The following is a 17,282-nucleotide window of genomic DNA, read 5'->3' as shown; positions in this document are numbered from 1 at the left end:
ATGGAAAATTTTTCCTTAGCTTCAGTAAAATGGAAACAGGAATTAGGACACAACTGCTATAATCTCAACAAGTTCCCCATCGAAAAGAGCTGCTCCCAAAATCCAGGTAAGCCCTGGCCAAGTAATGTACTTCAATCTGCCCCCCAGCTTGTTCTTGCCATGAACCTGTTCCACTCAACCTCCTCTTCCAAAAATAAAGTCCCTCTAAATTCCTGCCAGCCAGCAGAATCCACGTTCAGTTTCAGACAAACCACAAGTCAGTACCTCCGTTCAGAACTAATTTCAGATTTCAAACAAAATAACTCTCATAGAAATGGAAACCAGATCGCAGTCCCCACCCAAACCCACCTGAACTCTGGTAAATTCATTGCCCAGCTCACCAGAGAAAACAGAGCAAGAGATAGGCCGGGCTTACACTTGGATGGAAGTCCAAAGAAACTGTTTGATTTAGCCATGGAGCTCTTCAGATGAGACGTTTTTAATTGTTCCTAATTGCTAGAGCTGCCATCAACCCCTGGATTTGAGCTAAATTCATTAATTTAAAGAGGGGCAAATACTTATAGCTGAACAGTAGCTGGATATAGATTCCTGTTTTGAATAAAGCAGAAGGTCCTTACCTCTTCTTGACTGAATCGGTCTGCCTGTGTCATGAGCATTTCTTTGATGCTGTTCAAATAAAATGAAATAACCTGATTAAAGGGTGATAATGGCACATGACAATTCAGATGGCAAGATCCCTCCTGAAGTCGCATGAAAGGAAATCTGTGTGACCGCATAAATTAGAGCTGTTAATCCTTATATGATATTGTAAGAGGTTTTCTGTGGGCACCCATCAGTGTCAATGCCTTGCTCTGCCAACTTATTTTGCTTTTGTGACATTTTATAGAGGTTTAAAATTGTTTAAGGTTATTACTCTAATTGAAATACAGCAATTTTGTATGCTTATCTTAACCTAAAATGGTAGGTTGTCTCACTTGTTGTTTAAAGTTCGAATCGCTTAACAAAACCCAAAGACTGAATATTTTCTGTAAAATCTGAGGATGAAAGGAACAGAGCATGAAATGAGAAAGAGGACTTGAAAGAGAACTCCAACAGCTATTCCGAATCATCATCTGAGAATCCCTTTATTTGCATGCAGTCATTCCCAGAGGAGACCGTGAAACTGCATGAGACTTGTTGTATTTCACGGTACAATGTCTTGATCTGGAGTTACAGCACTGTAACAAGGAGCTTATCCCACACACAATCTGCATCCTATGCAATTATATCAAAGAGAATATTTTTGGGACAGACCCTCAGCTGATTTACCCTCTGTTTTCAAACTCATTGTGAGAAGTCAGTTGAGCATGTAATTTTTTTCCTTAAGTTTATAGCAGAACAGAAAAGCCAGGAAGAATAATTACTGTTTCTAGTCTAACCTCTTTTGATAAAGTGTCCTTATATTTCACTCAGTTACACATGTGCTGAGCACAATACATGCACAATGTACTGAACATCCACCAGTATGAACTCAGTTATAGCCCATAAAAATCCCTTTCACTTGCACTAACACCTTCCTGTAGAACCAGAGAATTACACAGAATCACAGAATCGACTGGGTTGGAAAAGACCTCCGAGATCATCAAGTCCAACCCTTGGTCCAACTCCAGTCCATTGACTAGATCATGGCACTAAGTGCCATGTCCAATCTCAGTTTAAAAACCTCCAGGGCCGGTGAGTCCAGCACCTCCCTGGGCAGCCATTCCAATGCCTGACCACTCTCTCTGCAAAGAATTGCTTTCTAATAGCCAGCCTAAACTTCCCTTGGCGGAGTTGAAGCCCATGGCCCCTTGTCCTATTGCTGACTGCCTGGGAGAAGAGACCAATCCCCACCTGGCTAGAACTGCCCTTCAGGTAGTTCTAGAGAGTGCTGAGCTCAGCTCTAAGCCTCCTCTTCTCCAGACTAAACAAGCCCAGCTCCCTCAGCCTCTCCCCATAGCTCTTGTGTTCAGGTCCCTTCCCCAGTCTTGTTGCTCTTCTCTGCACCCGCTCCAGCACTGCAATCTCTTTCCTGAACTGAGGGGCCCAGAACTGAACACAATACTCCAGGTGTGGCCTCCCCAGTGCCGAGTACGGGGGAAGGATCACTGCCCTTGTCCTGCTGACCACGCTATTGTTGATACAGAACAGGATCCCATTGGCCTTCTTGGCCACCTGGGCACACTGTTGGCTCATGTTGAGCTTCCTGTCCATTAGTCCCCCCAGGTCCCTTTCTGTCTGACTGCTCTCCAGCCACTCTGCACCCAGCCTGGAGCGCTGCAGGGGGTTGTTGTGGCCAAAGTGCAGGACCCGGCACTTGGCCTTGTTGAACTTCATCCCATTGGAATCAGCCCATTTTTCCAGTCTATCCAGATCCCTCTGCAGAGCCCTCCTGCCTTCCAGCAGGTCGACACTCCCTCCCAACTTGGTGTCATCAGCAAATTTGCTGATGATGGTCTCAATCCCCTCATCTAAATCATCAATAAAGATGTTAAACAGGACTGGACCCAACACTGACCCCTGGGGGACACCACTAGTGACTGGCCACCAGCTAGATGAATTCCCCTATTAAAGAGTCTGCATTCACGCTGAAGAGGCAGAGTTGTCTCCTTTCGTTACTACCAAAGGTATTTTTACATTATCAGGATTTTTTCTAAGTTGGTAAAACAGGCTATAAACCTGTGATAACAGATGAGCAGTTTGTTGTAGAAAAACAGAAGCTGAAAGAAGTACAGAAATCTGGTTTGGTTTGTAGATTTGAAAAAAGAGTTGCTTTTTTGAAGAATTTGTTGTGGGGGAGTAAGAGCAATATATCTTCTGGAAACAGCCCTTTCTGCTTTTTAAAGTGAATATTTATTTCTGCTTTTTAAAATGGGTATTTAAAACTACTTATAATAGGAATCATGCCTGTACAGGAGCACTTCCATATGAGCAAAATTCACCTACTGCGGGTGCAGGTGTTCAGGCAAAATAGTAAAACTTCCCTTGCTGCTCCTGTACACCCTGCGTCTCCAGTGTAAAAAGTCACACAGATGAAAGTGCAGTTTTGATGGCAAAGCTACAACTGCACTTCCTCATATCTTCGACACACATATTTTTTTCTAGTACAAGGCTACAACAAAGACATATCCCAATTTGCATAAGAGGCATATAGACTTGTGAATCTCTTTCTTGTTGATGTGAAGTGCTCATTTGGAAGGACAGAAAGGGAAAACTGAAAAAAAGAAGTTTCTAGGTAATGAATAAGGACCTTACCCAAAGGACAAGAGTGAAAATACCCATGCAAGTTCTGGGAAATGCTCTGAAGTCACAGACAGAGCTTAAGCTACTGTATATATTTATCCTGCATTACTTTACCATGCTCTTTACTTAGGAAATTCTTTCTTCGGCTCTTTCTCGCATATTGCAGTTTCTGTTTTGTTTTCCTGGCCATTTGTTATGCAAGTGTATTTTTGAGATGGAACTCTCAAATGATCAGTGGGTGCAAGAGCAGAGAGATCACTCTTATCACCATAGATCAATTATTGGCTATATGTGCATGGGGCAAACAGCATTAGCAAATGTAAGTAGGATGTGTGATCCAGGAAGGAGCTCAGTGAATAGAAGGAAGCACTTACAGCAATTTTGTCTTAAGTCACAAATAAACTACATCACAAACAGGAATGAATTAAAAAGAGATCTGGGCACTATGTGTTTTCTATTCACATGCTTAAAGTATTTAGGGGAAAAGATCAAATATCTAATTATAATCTTCTGATGCACAGCCCAGTAGGCTCTGGCACACTCCTAAGGAAGAAGGACTGAGTTAAGGATCTATGCTCATTTTCCATTATTTATTTTATGGGGAAACGAACACTCAGAATTTCCAAAGCTGGAGATTATGCACTTTATTCTTTGTATATCTTGTTTTCTTTTTTAAAGACTATTTGCTTCTCAAAAAAAAAAAAAATCAAAGTCTTCTGGGCAAATAAAAATATCCATTTGCCGTAAGAGTCTAAATGCTATCTCTTGTCCTGGCTGACACCAGTTCCTTCTACAGTTACAAATACTTTCTTGCATTCTTATATTTTCAAAACATTTTAAAAAACTAGCTGTGAAATCTCTGGGATATTTTAGTTTTCCACTGGGTTTTCCCCTTTCTATGCTGCTGTCTCAGAGAAAACCAGGTGAGGTGAAACGACCAGTGCTCTACAACGATGAGAAACATCACTAGCTCAGCCAAACTAAGCTCCAAAGGTCCTGAATGCGTGTAAACTCCCCAGGTCCGTTCTCATCTGGTACAAATCTGAACAGTTTTGTTGGCCTCAGCATTAGACGCAGTTGATGTTGGCCTGACTCACTTTGTCCCAGGAATGGCGTTCAGGGCTGAATCATCTGACCTTTCCAAACGCCATGCCAGTTTACACCAGCTGAGAATCTGACCTAAAGCATTTTCTCGTTTTGACATCATGCTATAGGAAGGATTTTATGCGGGGTACAACGATGCAGACAAACAAAGTCTGTCATTGAATTTGGAAGGAAGTTCTAAACTCCTGGAGCTTCTGGAAAGGTTAGAAGACTCCATCCCAGCTCCCATCAGATGGACTAAGTGAGTCACTTCCAGACTAGAGGTGAAAACATGCAGAGGGAAGAGACATAAAAATCCCCAGAAGGATGTTAACTCCATGAACATAAAAAGAAGTTGTGATTAAAAGGTCAACACGGCTGGTTTTGGAGAGAAACATTCCAGGATTCTTTAATATGGAGAAATATTATTTATTAACATTAACTGTCATATTGAAATGGCTGTATGAGCCAACATAAAAATTATTTCAAAACCTTCAAATGTCTAAATTTTGGAAGCATATGAATAGAAGTTAAACCTCAAAGACATTCACGGAATTGATTTAATGGTTTGTTCTGTAATGATCAACGTTACCCTCGGGTCTAATAAGTAAACATTATGCTCTGTTGTGGTGATGAACTGAAACAATTGTCTAATGTTAGCAGTGCGGAGGGGGCGGGGACAAGGTTGACCTTTTCCATCAAGGAAAAAGAAAAGTAAGTCTCTCTCATCTTAATTTTGGAGTGTGATGCTGCATTCCTAATTTCCCCCCAAACTCCAACTGGCTTCCAGCATCCAAGGAATGTAGAACTGGACACAGGGTGGCAAGCTGCAGATTTTGTATGCAGTATATTGTTACAGATAGTGGTGGGAAATATAATCTTTCATGGGGTTTGTGTTATCAGAAGGTTGTATTTCATGGTTGTGATTTCACCACTGTGTGCTCTGGCCTATTTGGCAACAGGTTATGTTTTATTCTGGTTGTTTGAGTCACTTCTGATGTATCTCTCTGACTGTTCTTCCCATGCTGTTTGGATACCATTACTTCCCAGACAATCAGGACAACTGTTAACCCTCTGCTTCATCTGATCATTCGTTACATCCACTTGTGTTTTAACTAGTTTGGAAGTTGTTTAGTGAAAAGCCCATCTCTTTTGTTTTGTTTTGCATATTGCTTACCATAATAGGATTCTCATACCCACTAGGAATTAAATGCCACAGTCATAGAAAAGCATATTGGTAACAGAAGGAAATATTGTAAGTGAATTTTGTATTTTCAACTAACTTCCATGAGACATCAATAAATGCAGATAATGTCATGGAAATCTTCACCTGAGAGGTTCTGGCAACATGTTTAGTTTTCATTTACCATATCACAACATTAGCAGAATTCCTTGATGCAAATACAATTCTATAACTCATGGTTCCCTAATGAACTTTCTATACATATTATAGACTGTTCTGGCAGTGCAATGAAGATTCACATTTGTGCAATTAGCACTAAAATCCTTTTACCCTGCTTTGCTGGTGTAACAGGTTATGAATACAAATTAGGTCTGGCCTCCTTATTTTAAAAATAGCCATATTGACAACAATTATTAGTATTATTTGGTTTGGCTCCCACCATATCTAGTGGAAATTTACAGCAAATTCTTGCCTAGAAGCTGAAGGCTTAAGCAGTAAACACATAACAAGGAAAATGTCCTCACTAAAACCACGTCCCTAAGTTAATTAAATTGATCACTCTTTTTTAAGAAGGTACAAGCTTTCCCATTTTAGACAAGCACTCTGAGAGCCAGGCACCAGACATCAATTTTAATTTTACATATGGAGTTAATCTACAAAGAGTCATGTGTTGATTTATACCCAGACCTTCAAAAAAGGCTATCTAATGGCCTACATGTGATTATATTTCCGTTGCCTTTTGCAATGTCTGAAGACAATAACATCTCTTTTTGGTATACAAATACATTCATACAATAGTCCAGTCTTTTAACTCTGGCTTACAAAGCTAAATGTTTCTCTGCCTGACAGTTCCTTCGTCTCTTAAAACACTAAAAATACAGCTTTTAAGAAGTTCTTTAAACCTGTGCAATTACTATTATTATTCTTTTAAAAATATTTGAATTAAACTTACTAGTCTGCCTTTATGTGGCCTTTTCCTTCTGGGTCGAAAATCTTAAAAGCATTCAGAATGGTTTCTTCTGGGTCCGTGCCTAAAATTAATGGAATATAATTTAGAAGCCTGGATGTATTTCTATAGCTGCCGAATACTTGCTAAGTAATTGCATTCACTTGAAAACAGTGCAAAATGGAGAATTCTGCAGTTATAGGTTTGAAGACAAAGGTTCCGTAAGTCGGCAGCATTTGTCATGTCAGATAAACAATAGAGGTGAATAGTTCAATGCTCAGAAGCTTAAAAATAATAACTCATATCTATTCTATGTCTGCAGCAGAGAAAACTTCCAGGAACTGGTCTCCAATATCAGTACCCAGAGGATTAGTGGCTTTCAGAAATGAAAATATAACAAACTGTTTCCATCACTGGCTTCCTTTAATCTTGTACTGTACGTTCCTTGTAAAAACACTTTTTGATGTTACTAGTTCTTCGCTATATAGAGAAGAGGTTATTTCCATCACTAAAGGAAATGGAGCTCATCATAAAATCCGAGTGTCAATGGAATGCGATGGAAACAGGATGATCAATGTAAAATGGTGATTACATTCTGTAGTGCACTCCCACTTAAATATCTCTTCATTAAGTGTTACTTACAGAAACAGGATGGTTTAAAGCACTAGGCTATGGCTCTGAGATTTTACCTCTGCTCTCAGCTGGGGCACAGACTTTTGGTATGACTTTAATTTTCCTGCTCCCCTGTTCCCAGCAGTAAAATGATAGTAACAGTCTTCCTTTCCTTCCATCCTTTATCTGTCCCATCTATTTAGACTGGAAAAACACTGGGTCAGGGACCAGCTTCCACACCGCCTTCATCTTGGCTGGGCTTTCTGAGTATTCTGTGAGACTGCAGATTCTGAGTATACTTACACCCAGTTTCAACCCACACCAAAGGTTACGCTGTATACTCTGACTATTCCCCAGGATTTCAAAATATTACAGTACTATATATAATAAAAAACATTATTTATAACTGTTGGAAACAAGATTAGCAAGCAGGTAGACTGACCCATGGACAAGTCAAGCTACTTGGGATGCTGAATTGTTGAAAGTGTGATTAAGAAAAGGTAATAAATGAATTGCAGTTTCAATGTTTGTTTCAAAGTTTGTTAGAGATAGAACAAGAAAAGAACCCAGTCAAGGGGCAGTCAACATGGCTTCACCAAGGGGACGTCGTGCTTGACCAACCTCATTGACTTTATGAGGACATAACAAGATGGAAGGATGGATGATGGCAGAGCGGTGGACGTGATCTACCTTGACTTGAGTAAGGCATTTGACACATTCTCCCACAGCATCCTCACAGCTAAACTGAGGGAGTATGGTCTGGATGAGCGGGTAGTGAGGTGGACTGCAAACTGGCTGAAGGGAAGAAGCCAGAGAATCGTGGTCAATGGGATGGAGTCCAGTTGAGGCCTGGATCTAGTGCAGTGCCTCAGGGGTCAGTGCTGGGGCCTGTATTATTCAATATATTCGTCAACGATTTGGACGAGGGAATAGAGTGACTGTCAGCAAGTTTGCTGATGACACCAAGCTGGGAGGAGTGGCTGACACGCCAGAGGCTGTGCTGCCATCCAGAGACCTGGACAGGCTGGAGAGCTGGGCAAGGAAAAATGTAATGAAATATAACAAGGGCAAGTGTAGAGCCTTGCATCTGGGTAGGAACAACCCCAGGTTCCAGTATAAGTTGGGGAATGACCTATGACAGAGCAGCGTAGGGGAAAGGGACCTGGGGGTCCTGGTGGACAGCAGGATGACCATGAGCCAGCACTGGGCCCTTGTGGCCAGGAAGGCCAATGGTACCTGGGGTGGGTTAGAAGGGGGTGGTCAGTAGGTCAGAGAAGTTCTCCTGCCCCTCTACTCTGCCCTGGTGAGACCACATCTGGAATATTGTGTCCAGTTGTGGCCCCTCAGTTCCAGAAGGACAGGGAACTGCTGGAGAGAGTCCAGCGCAGGGCAACAAAGATGCTGAAGGGAGTGGAGCATCTCCCGTGTGAGGAAAGGCTGAGGGAGCTGGGGCTCTGGAGCTGGACAAGAGGAGACTGAGGGGGGACCTCATTAATGTTTACAGATATCTAAAGGGCGAGTGTCAGGAGGATGGAGCCAGGCTCTTCTCGGTGACAACCAATGATAGGACAAGGGGTAATGGGTTCAAACTGGAACACAAGAGGTTCCACTTAAATTTGAGAAGAAACTTCTTCTCAGTGAGGGTGGCAGAGCCTGGCCCAGGCTGCCCAGGGAGGTTGTGGAGTCTCCTCTGCAGACATTCCAACCCGCCTGGACACCTTCCTGTGTAACCTCATCTGGGTGTTCCTGCTCCATGGGGGGATTGCACTGGATGAGCTTTCCAGGTCCCTTCCAACCCCTGACATTCTGGGATTCTGTGAAGGTTCCCTGCTCTAATGACTACATCCAATCCTGATGCCTCCTTAGTCTTCTTTGTTTAAAAGGTTTCACAAGAATTAGTAACAGTATCTTAGTGGCTATAATAGTGAATAAACCCAAGGCTATATGACTTCTTCTCACACACTGGCCATGTATATTTTTTTGCCAAGCTGTAGGCAATGTATTCAAACTGTGCTGAATACATCATCAATACAAAGAGCATTGGTATTTAATGAGCATTTTGATTGTCCCATGAAGAGAAACATCCTCCAGCTCCGAGGACAGGGCTGCATTTTAAGTAGTCACCACTGTGTGGGGGATTTTATTTCTTTTTCTCCTTACTGTGTTTTACATTTTCTACTCTGTCATATCCTTGGACTTTGGCTTTGAAGAGAAGCAATGCAGCAGGCATTCTTTATTGATTAGCTGGTAAATAAAGTGGTTTCTTTGATGTGCGGCATCTCTGTTTTCTGTACAAATTGTATTATTCTGACTCCCTGTAGAAACAGCTCCATGTGGTTGGCATTAACATAAACCGAGTTTTGTTAGCTGTTCATCTGGCATTATAATCTCAATATACAAAGCTAAAGCTCGTCCCGAAAATCCCAGCTTCCCCTTTATGACAGAAATCAATTATAGCACAACAAATTTTACTTAGAAAGCACCTTTCACCAAATTCTCTGAGTGGTACTTAGCTAATAAAGAGTGTTGCAAAATTGCCATATCCACTTCCTCTAGCCCTTTCTCCCTTTCTAATTGCACTACAAAGGCTCTTCATCCCAATTAGTTTTGATTGGGAATGTGCAGTCTTTTGGCTCTGCTTCCTTTGCATGACAAACCCAACCAGAAGGGCATGACAAGCACAGCTGTGATTTTCCCTTCACCAAATGGAAATTAAAGAAAGCCTCCTCCTCTGCTAGTGGCCAACAGGAAACCTGCAGACAAGAGGGGTGCACTTCAGCATTCGCCTTCCTGGGCTGGCTCTGCTTTTATCCACACAATTGGCAGGGCCGGACTCTTTGCCAGCTTCACCAGTCGTAAGAGACAAGAGGGAAGAGAGGAAAGGAAGAAGAGCTCATTCCCATGCTCGGTGTCATCATAAGCATCACAAATAGACAGGGATGGGAAGCAGGGCACCCCACAATAAATAGTCACATATGCCAGAGGGAAGATTATGGAAAAGGGCACTCTACTCTGCAAGATGACATCCAGAATGGAAAGGTGGAGGTACCACTGTGATCAAGACAGATCGATGTCTGATAATAAAATCCCCTCCTCAGTGTCAGCCCACAGCCTTCTCCATCACCTCTTATGCTCCCCAGACACGTTCCTTACCAATAATGTATTTCTTTGAGGACTAGCTACATTAATTCTTCCTTTCAGACCTCTCTATTTTCTATTCCATGTGTAGAAAGCCGTTCACTGAAACTGTGCTCAGTAATACAAAGCCAGAGTCCAGCAGAAACACTATAAATGTTCTTAAGAAGATGGGATCAGATTTTTCAATTTTTCTGTTCATTAGTTATTTTAACAAACTTCTGCTGGACCTCATCCTCACTAACCTCACCTGGGTGTTCCTGCTCTGGCGGGGGGACTGGACTGGATGAGCTTTCGAGGTCCATTCCAATGCCTGACATTCTGGGATTCTGTGCTTGGCTAAGGCCAACCTTGCTTTGAATGTCAAGGCTTTCTCCTGTCTCTAATGCACATAGGAAGATGGGGTTTCTCTTGGCCTTGCGCTCTTTCTCTTGCAGTTTCTAGCCATTAACTGTATAAGAGATACAACTCAATTACTAGTTCCCACAAAAGATGTAGTACCCACATTTTGTGAATTCCTTACAGTGATCCCTACGTATTCTGTGGCAATGGGCAAAATCCCTCTCTCTTATAATTGTAGAACCACTGAGATTAAATCATTTCAATTTATTCATCCCATTAAGAGTTATTCAGAGAAATCTCCATCCAATGGCAAAAATCACTGTTGACCTCATGTGAAACCAAGGCTGGGCTGATGGGTTACAACTCATAGAGAAAATGAGGGAAGGGCACGTTGCTCCTTCAGGCCCTAGAACTGCAAGGATGATGAGAGGTCATGTTTGCATCATGAAGCAAAGGAATGCAGAAAGTTTTTTTTGTAGAAACACTGAAAATACTTTAAAACCAGCTAACACTGGGAGTGATACCACTACAGCACGAGCAACTGGAACCTACTGACGGTGAATAACTTGTCTGCTGTGCTCCAGGCTGCCGTGATTTCATTACTTTCTGGACCTCAGTTTACCACTTTCATGTTAGCTTATGTAAGCTGAAATCACACCTTTGAATTGTCCTCTGGATCGTCCCTTAGCCTTTTCATACCTCAGCCCCGTCTGCAAAAAAGGAGATCACTCCTTGCCTCTAAGCATTGTTCTGTGGATACATTATTATAATGTGCAAGGCGCTGAGATATTTCAGCTCTGAGGATCTTTGACAGATACCTCTCCAACCCCCCAAAGGTACTTACCTTTCAGCTTTTCCCCAAACATCGTAAGGAAGACAGTGAAGTTAATAGGACCTGGCGCCTCCTTCACCATGTCTTCAAGCTCTTCATTCTTGACATTCAGACGACCTGTAGCAGGGATCATTTTTCATAATAAATCACAAATTGTGTTTCAAAAAATGATTCCCATTCATCTCCTCCCACTGGGGAGCTCATGGCTCCGTGCAACTTTGCTAATAACATGGTAGAACACAACTCCAGGATGCCCTAGTGCAAAACAAATCAGCAGAGCTGGCTCTAAGATCAAAGGGTGCCTGAAAGAGTAAGGAGGATAAATAATAGGGATGTGGCCGGCAGTGGACAAAAGAAGGGGCACTTCCAACCAAATTGGTGTTCGTTTACTTTCTTTTTTCCCCCCTCCAGGTGAGATATGGGCCCCACTGACATCAATGCAGCAGAGTTCAAAGTGACTGAAAGGAATCCAAGGTCTCAATCTTTGCCCTCCTGTATATTGAAATGCCTTTCTGAGTAGAGGGTAGATGGATGAGGTGAGGGGTTCTATCCCTTACCCATCCTTGTGCAGTCCTATGGATAAGAATTTATACCCTGGCAACCCTAATCACACTGAGTAGTAATTTGCTATGACTGTACTTTATAGGCATTGAAGGGCTTCACTGAACAGGAAAGATACCAGAACTTGGCCTTAAGAAATAAATATTTCAGGGTAACAGTAGCTACAGGCCAAAGTTTGCAAACCTCACTGTCACAATAAAGAGTTCAGGAGCTTCTGCTCTTTGCACTGACTCTGCTGGCGTCTGATTCCACCCCAGGGAGCACTAAAGATTCTTATCAAGCTCTTTTTAATAAGATCCAGATGGCAAAAGCCCAAATGCCTACATCACTGTTCAAGCCTCAAATGTTGCAACAAGGATACAACTCCAGGTTTAGGATCATGAGCATTTTGATTTTTCCTTTCCTTGGGAAGACTTGCTTTAATCTGCTTGATATTATCAGGACTGTGATGCTCATGGAATGGACAATACTTAATCTCATGACATGCACATTCCACCCCACAGAAATGCACAACAGCACGGAACCTCACATGAAGTCTTCCTACTGTTGTGTGGGCAGAGGGGCAGCTAGTCCATGACAACAACGGTAATCGGCAGATATTGCACGGCTCCCGGATGAAAAAGGCGCAGCCTGGGAAGCCTGGATTCAGAGACGAATCAGAAATGCTTGGCATGGACCCCTGCTTGGGTGGGCTTTTTATGAAACAGTTGCAGGGGAGGGATCGGTGCCTTTGGGAGCTGCCAGCTGCACAGCCCTGCTGCACCAGCCAGGGAGTCCCTGAGAGACCCTCATTTGCTTCTGGAAGAGGCCGCCCAGGAGACTTCCCAGCTGGAGCTATGTAGAAAGACAGCAACTACCACAAAGGAGGGAAATCAAACTGAACAGGTTTCCTTTTGCCTCCTGTGTATCTCACTACTTCCCCCACTGTAATGTTAACGCTAACTTCTCTTATGTGCTTTAAATTTAAACTGCATTTCCTTTAAGTATTAAATTATTACTACCGGTTTACCTAGTGCAGCAAATGTGTCTCTCAAGTCAGCTTTGTCAATAAATCCATCCCTGTTCTGATCCATGATAGTAAAAGCCTGTTGGAAGAAAAAGGAAAATTTATTGCTATTGCCACGTTGCACTGGACAGTGCTACGATCACATATACCAGGCCAGGGGGTATTATATTCATGCTGTAAAGAAGAATATTTAACTTCCTTTGATTCACCCGCATCGTGCCACTTCATTGCACTTTCCTCACTTTCAACACATTACTGTACCTTGGCAAGGGGCTTAATTAAACCCACCCAAACTTCTTCTGACTAAACTAACGCTCAGTGCAGCGTGGATCTGGGCTGAAGCCAATGCTGGCAGCTCCAGCCATTCAGGCCTTAACCCATAAAAGTTTGAATTAAGGAGGCTTTAGTTAGGGAGGATTTAGTCAGTGGTTACTCTGTGTGTTTTGTACCTTTCCCATACCTCATTCCTTTGCGCAGCAATCATCTGTAAAACATTTCATTACTGTACCTACCTCTCTGCTATCAAGCTAAAGGCAATTTCTTCTGGGCCTTAAAATGATCCATCATACAGAGATAGCTGAATTTTCAAAAGTACAGAGAAATGTAGCTTTCACAGTGTTATTTATTCAAAGTTTGTTTCTCTTTCCAATAAATTGTATCCTTCAGTCTGTATTTTGTGCTCTGACTGACCTTGACGTGTTGACCTTAAATACTTCTTGTCAGGCAAAATTTAACTTTTGATAGGATAAAAACAGGTATTTTTCTATTTTCAGCCAGCACAGAATTTATGTACTCTAATCATTATTTACCAAGCCACCTAACTGCCTATCTATTTATTTACCTATTTGCACATCTGTCTATTTGCTGCCATCACACTTTTAATGTTTCATTGATTTTGAAATATTTTAATGACCTGAAATTCCCCTGGTCATACTATGGGGAGTATTAGTAGGACCAGGCATGTCTCTGGAGCAGGTTATCTGTCTGATGGGCACATTAACACAAGAGCATATTTTTACAATGACCAGGAATTATTCTTGCATCAGTATTACCATGAAAGACAATGTTCTCCTGGGAATCCAGCTAGTCTATTGTCTAGTCCATTGCAGCTACAGCAACTTTTAAAGTCTACAGCTCTACAGGGTGCACTTCTTTCCATGATCATATTATATCAACATATCTTCATGTAGTTTTACCTCCAGTTTCTTACAAAGCCCCACTGCTCACATTCCAGTTTGCCCTTGTGATTACTTGCAGCATGCATGTTCATAACCCTTCGTTTACCTGCCAAACCATCACCTTATAGAAAATAAAGCCCAACTCTTTCAATTTGCTTTCCCTCCTTGTGGGAGGGCTTGCTTTAAATGGTGATTCCCACAATCTGGAAGCAAAACAGAAGAAAACATGAGGAGCAAAGCAGAGCCCAGCAAGCTCACAGAAGGCAGGAAGAGCATTAGGTATGTATTATAATGAGTGAACTTAAAGTAATGTAAAGACAACAATGCTGAAACATTTTCTGGTGAGCTGGTTGAAATCTCTAGATAAAAATGTTCTGATCAAAACCAGCTTTTTGGGAATACTTGTCCCAAGAACGCAGTTTTTAGACACAACATGGTCTTGGTTTTCACTGGACCACTCCACTGCCTCATGCTTTTGCCATTATTCTGCCACCATCCTCCCAAAAATAGTATTAACTTCTTTAAAGCAGATCAAATATAGCATTCTGACCAGTTCTTTTTGTTGGCACATCTTCAAACAGTATTCCTTGCCTTGGAGAAATTAAAACTGGTGGTTCATAGGATACAGAGAAAAAGTGGGAAAAGAGTGTTAAACATGGTCCCATTAACTGTGGGGAAAAGTTCATTGTTTTCAATTCATTTACCTGGGCCACATTTACAATCCTTTGTACAGGTTTTTAGTCTCTTTTACCACTGAGCTTTACTGGTGGGAATCCTCACCAAAAGTAAAGTTGAAAGCTACATGCACAACATGAAGTAGTAGCTATTTACCACATTGGAAATTGCTTTGGAGATGTGAGTTAACAAAAGATGGGGGAAAAAAAGAGTAATTTTAAATGAGAAACCAGTGCAAAATGTGATGGCCTCACAGACATTCTGGAGTGTCCACTCAGAAAAAGAACATAAACTCATCAGACAAATTATCTGTCTTTAATATACTCAGCTTTTATGATGGGCCATTAGATTTACCTCCTCACTGGTCAAAGAGTCTACAGTGCATGGTAATACCAAATTATTTTGGAGCTAAAAGATACTAAGTTAATCTCAACATGTTGTTTTGTTTTACTGGCGTTTATGGAGAAAGTCAGCTGAGGGCTTCTTGGTATTTTTGTGTCTAGTTTGTGGGCAGTATTAGAAGGGTACAGAAGAATATTTTCTATTGCTGTTGTGGAACAGCCCACTAATTAAAGTTCTGGTTCAATAAAGCATCTCTATTCAGGGTAATACTTGAGCATTTAAGGCTAGTTTTATTTAAAATACCACTTAACCTTAAATGTGCTGAAGTGTTTTCCTGAATCAGGTCTAAAGTGGATAGATGATAATTTTCCTTGATTTTGGGGCAGAGGCTTGGGGGCTTTTCCAACAAGTCTAGAGCTTGAAACAGGAGAGTGAGGGAGGAACAGAAAGAAGGAAAGAAAGAAAGAATGAAAGAAAGAAAGAATGAAGGAAAGAACAAACAGACACACAAGGAAAACGATACACCAGCCAAAACCACAGAGATGATTCAGAAAACAACTGTGTGTTCTATTAAAGCAGATGGAGAACTGAATAAGGATTACAAACAAAACCTATGTTATTCATTAGCAATGACAGGAGACTATAGAGAACAGCAGAATAGTGACCAACCTCTTTGAACTCCTGGATCTGGGTTTGTTCAAACATAGAGAACACATTGGAACCACCTTCTATCTTCTTCTTTGCCTTTTTCGGGGCCTACAATACAAATAAGAAGATCAAATATATATTACTTTGTTAAGGACCCATGAAAACAAATTCCATCTTTAACAGAAGGTAATGTATATACAGTCAAGTAGTAAAAGTGGATTGTGTTTTGTTATGACAAGGTTTTTAATTCAATCCACAATATTTATATGTGTGTGTATATATATATAAATGGGACAAAAAATGCTGCTTTAGTAGCAGAGGAATCTCTCACTGAGGTTTTGCCATTCCTTTGCTCTGGGCTGGAACCTGACAGCTCGGATAAACAAGGACACCTTGTCGCTGTGCTGCCTTGAGAAAGGTGAGGGACCCAAGTGGGACACTGAATATCACAGCTGGGCCGCTCTTTGTGTCCCAGGGAACTGCCTGTTCCTTGGGCAGGGTCACCTGAGCCGGACCAGTCGATGCAGGACGCTTCTCTCCCTACCGCACCTGCTTTTCCAAGCTCTGTACTAGAGGAGGAGTGATACAAGCTCATAGTTTTACCTGGAGACATAAGCTGCAATCTCCAACCTGCTGCTCTCAAGAAGTACAAGCAATTCAGGTAAGTGGCTACAGGTGCTGCTTCTGCCCAGTTCCCGTGCAGGGACAGGCAGCCAGACAAAACACGAGGCCCTGCATGAAGAGTCAGTTCAGGAACTATAAGATGAAATCATTTCATTTCCTACCCTTGTAGAAGTGTTTAGAAGTGTGCTCTGTCTGGGCCAACACTGACTGAACAGATTCTTCTTGTGTAGGAGCACTTCCTACACTTGGAGGACAGTCCATATTCTTGCACCAACCTATGACAGTACACTAATTGCCTTACTAGCCCATATAATTTTAATATTAAAGATAGTAGTCTTAAATAAAAGGGTGGGCCTGCTTTTATCACTGTTTTGTAGTCTGAAGACTAAGACAGAGGAAGATTGGGGAAAGAGCTACAATGTCTAAGAATCTAATCCCCACCAGAATCAGTCAGAACTAGACTTCATTATATATCTTTGACTAAGGGCACAACCAGCTTGCCTAAGACAATACAGTTCTTGTTCTGCAGTAAAGAATCAAATCTGTGATTCCTGTGGATTACAGAGATGTCTTAACCACAGCATTGTCCTTACTTGGCGCAGGATAATGAGCTACATTGCCTTATTTTTTCTTTACCGTTTTTACTTTTAAACTTCATCATCACAGTCCCACCTGGTTCGCATGTCATGGAAAATTAGTCTCACTTAGTTTGGGCTATTCTGCATGAGACAGAAGGCAAATTCTACTGTCTCCTTTCATCAAAATAAGAAAGTCTGTGAGTTAAAATTCAATACTTATTTCAAATAACGTGAGGAGCAGAGCAGCTCAAGGAAATATTCCCACTTGACTCTGTT

General features: G+C 41.7%; 1 protein-coding gene across 2 annotated transcripts in view; it reads right to left on the bottom strand.

Moving 5' to 3' along the window:
* MYL10 (myosin light chain 10) overlaps positions 1-17,282 on the bottom strand; it is a 72,259-nt gene that overhangs the window by 363 nt on the left and 54,614 nt on the right. For both annotated transcript variants that reach the window (XM_021287010.2, XM_005501952.3), the window contains 5 exons: positions 15,826-15,912; positions 12,965-13,040; positions 11,407-11,511; positions 6,480-6,558; positions 618-666 (listed from right to left, as the gene is read on the bottom strand). In XM_021287010.2, the coding sequence (XP_021142685.1) occupies positions 618-666; positions 6,480-6,558; positions 11,407-11,511; positions 12,965-13,040; positions 15,826-15,861 (345 nt within the window). In that variant the 5' untranslated portion in view covers positions 15,862-15,912. The remainder of the gene's footprint in view (positions 1-617; positions 667-6,479; positions 6,559-11,406; positions 11,512-12,964; positions 13,041-15,825; positions 15,913-17,282) is intronic.

The sequence above is a fragment of the Columba livia genome, chromosome 20 (assembly GCF_036013475.1).
Source record: "Columba livia isolate bColLiv1 breed racing homer chromosome 20, bColLiv1.pat.W.v2, whole genome shotgun sequence".
Classification (NCBI taxonomy): Eukaryota; Metazoa; Chordata; class Aves; order Columbiformes; family Columbidae; genus Columba; species Columba livia.
The sequence above is the reverse complement of the archived record's forward strand: the minus strand, read 5'-3'. Positions and strand labels throughout refer to the sequence as shown.